Here is a 3,488-nt window from a genome sequence, read left to right on the forward strand (position 1 = left end):
AGCGGATGTAAATTTTTACTACCGCTCCAGAGCGGTACTACCGCGGTTCCTGAGCGGTAGTACCGCTTCAGAGCTGTACTACCGCAGCTCCTAATCGGTAGTACCGCTCCGGACCAAAATCTCGTGTTTTGCTCAGCGGAGGTAGGCACGGAAGTATTTTTTTAGTATCGCTCGCAAGCAGTAGTACCGCTACCATTTGAGGTAGTACCGTGAGGTCGAGCGGTAGTACCGCTCCGGCGGTTCTACTGGCCTTTTGCCTCCTCGCTGTTGTTTTTCAAAGGGGTAGCAGTAGTACCGCTTTGTGCGGGCTTTGAGCATAACGGTTGGATTTTTCTCCACCTATAAAAGGGGGTCTTCTTCCCCATTGAACCTTATCTCTTAAGCTCGTGTTCTTCCCCCATTGTTGACCTTCTTCGAGCTTGCTAACTCTCAATCCCTCCAATGATTCTTGCTAGTTCTTAAGGGAAAAGAGAGAGGAGATCTAGATCCACGTTTCCACCAATCACTTTCTCCTCTAAGTGAGGGGAACCCCTTGGATCTAGATCTTGGAGTTCTTCGTGTTCTTCTTTCGTTCTTCCTCTCATTTTCCTCCTTAGCATTAGTTGCTTTGGTGGGATTTGGGAGAGAAGGACTTGGGCACTCCGTGTGCCCTTGCCATTACATTTGGTGCATCGATTTGAGTTCTCCACGTGATACGTGGAAGTTACAAGTTGAGAAGCTTATTACTCTTGGGTGCTTGGTACCCTTGAGCTTGTTACTCCTGGGTGTTTGGACACCCTAGAGCTTGTTCCTCTTGGGTGCCTTGGCGCCCTAGACGGTTGGTGTTGTTCGGAGCTCAATCATTATGGTGTAAAGCTCCGGGCAAGCGTCGGGGTCTCCAATTAGGTTGTGGAGATCGCCCCGAGCAATTTGACGGGTACCGGTGACCACCCCAAGGGTTGCCAAAGTGTACGGGTTAGGTGACCGCCCCAAGGGTTGCCATTTGTACGGGTTCAGTGACCGCCCTCAAGGGTCCTTTAGTGGGATCACGGCATCTTGCATTGTGCGAGAGCGTGAGGAGATTACGGTGGCCCTAGTGGCTTCTTGGGGAGCATTGTGCCTCCACACCGCTCCAAACGGAGATTAGCATCCGCAAGGGTGTGAACTTCGGGATACATCGTCGTCTCCGAGTGCCTCGGTTATCTCTTACCCGAGCCCTTTACTTATGCACTTTACTTTGTGATAGCCATATTGTTCTTTGTCATATATCTTGCTATCACATAGTTGCTTATCTTGCTTAGCATAAGTTGTTGGTGCACATAGGTGAGCCTAGTTGTTGTAGGTTTTGTGCTTGACAAATTAACCATTAGGTTTATTATGCATTTGTTCAAGCCTCTACTGTAATTATCTTAAAACGCCTATTCACCCCCCCTCTAGGCGACATACACAATCTTTCAACCAACCAACAACTACATATACTCTAGCTCTCTAACTGACAACCCCCTACCTCAGTGCTCAAGATATACCAATCAACAACTACAACAAGTTAAAACGACAAATTTCAATTCTCAGATAGAAAATCATCTCTTAGCCCCGCTTGGAATCAATGTATCTCTATACACTGGTATATTTTTAAGGTGTATCTCACCGTCCGTACGTGATTTACAGCTGAGAAACAAAACGACCGATCAAGGTCTGTATATTTTACAGGTGTAAAAGCGCTGGAAACAACGATCCAATCAGGGCCTTAAAGTAAACATGTACTGGTAAACATACTCTAGCTCTGTAACTATGTAACTTAAATCCCCCTCTCTCAATGCTCAAGATATATCAGTCCAAAATCACAAGAAATTAAAAACCAAATACTTCAATTCTTTGGTAGAATATTGTCTCTTAAATAGTAAGACATAGGTTGTCTTAACAATGATCCATCTTGAAATAGCTACAAGAGAAATCACAACAAACTTATTCCAAAGTCCGCCTTAGCAATCATTAAGACAGCAAGAAAGTTTTCATACCACAATTGCAGAATGATAAGACCGACTACGAGCATGGAAAACCAAAATCACTTCTTACAAGTTGAGGGAAAACTCTGGTCCCAGAAATTCTTGAGCAGTATGACGACGATGTTCACGTTGTGCTTGGTGCCCTTGCTGATCGCATGTGCGGCCAACTCATTGGCGAGTATGTTGGCACAGGGAGGGCCGCTGCTGTTTGTTGGCTTCTTGCCTGACGACATGATGATCTGCGGCACGTACTCGCTCAATCTTTTCTCGATGAAGGCGCACGCGTCGCCTGGAGTGACGAAGTCCCACAGCCCGCGGGTGGCCAGGATCAGGAACTTGTCCCGTGGCTTCCGCTTCACTGCGACGACCTCAGGTTCTGGGGCAGTAGCCATAATCTTTGAGCTACCAACTGTATAGTAGGAGGTGTGCCATTTTATCATGCATGTTAGAAATTAAACACATGAGTTATGGGTGTATGAGGGTGTCATGTGGGAACTAAGACACACACATATATACGTGCGAGTGTGATGCACCTTTCAACGTCACAATTTTTTTTTGGGATCTTTCAACGTCACAGATGAAAGGAAAACTATGGAAATTGCAGGCAAAAACCAAAGAAAAGATGATGAGAGTAGTTAAGACTAGTGTTCAACTATTTTTTCCAGAAAAATATGGACTTACAAAAAGCGTGAGGAGGCATAACGTCTTCAACTCTGCTGGTAGATCCAACCACATCACCTCCTGCATTTTGTGGCTGCGCATATAAATACATTATGAACCGTGTAAGTTTTTCTTCTTCTTGAGATAAGCTCAAGAAAGTACATAACTAACAGATTAAACATTAATCATGTGCAATTTTCTGCACATTATAAACTATCACAATTTGGTGCTGAGTGACTTTACAACACACACATTTTAAAAAATAAGTTAAATAGCTTAAACCCTCTAAATATGAAAAACCGCTGGATCCTAATACAAGCAGCTGGAAGTAATTGGAGTAAGACCAACACCTATCATATGCATAATGAACAGAGAACAATAATATATATGAGGTGAGAATGAGATTAACGCCTGGGAGCAGAATAAGGGCCCACTCAGGTGCTTTAAACTAAATTTTAGCTAGTGGTGCAGACTCAATTGCATCTTTCATACCCATACACTGTACTGAACTACTGATTACATAGTTCATATGGACATCTTTGTCTCAAATGCCTTACAGATATATAGCAGTCACTTTTTCTTTGATTTTTGCCTGCAATTTGGGAGCCTCTCCATCAGATATACTTTGGGAGCCTCGGGTGCCTGCTATTTTTTTATGTATCAGTTACTTTTGTTTTTACCCGTGAGATTTCAATCTAAGGGCTGGTCTCCTCTCTATGTACTAGTTGCCTGAAAACAGATCACGTCCCAGTTACTTTTTTTTGTAAGGAAAATGGTTTCACGCTAGCGCGCCGGCCGAAACTTTGGCCAGTGGCGTCGCGTGCGTCCGATCCCTGTGCACGT

The 3,488-nt window shown here is 44.3% G+C and overlaps 1 protein-coding gene across 1 annotated transcript in view; it reads right to left on the minus strand.

Annotated features, from left to right (window-relative positions):
* Window positions 1-1,807: 1,807 nt before the first annotated feature.
* Window positions 1,808-3,488, minus strand: part of LOC119281103 (protein phosphatase 2C 77-like) — a 5,702-nt gene continuing 4,021 nt past the window's right edge. The window contains exons 2-3 of the mRNA XM_037561734.1: window positions 2,667-2,739; window positions 1,808-2,394 (exon numbers count right to left, since the gene is read on the minus strand). Coding sequence (XP_037417631.1) covers window positions 2,045-2,394; window positions 2,667-2,739 — 423 coding nt within the window. The 3' untranslated portion in view covers window positions 1,808-2,044. The remainder of the gene's footprint in view (window positions 2,395-2,666; window positions 2,740-3,488) is intronic.

The sequence above is a fragment of the Triticum dicoccoides genome, chromosome 3B, assembly GCF_002162155.2.
Source record: "Triticum dicoccoides isolate Atlit2015 ecotype Zavitan chromosome 3B, WEW_v2.0, whole genome shotgun sequence".
NCBI lineage: Eukaryota > Viridiplantae > Streptophyta > Magnoliopsida > Poales > Poaceae > Triticum > Triticum dicoccoides.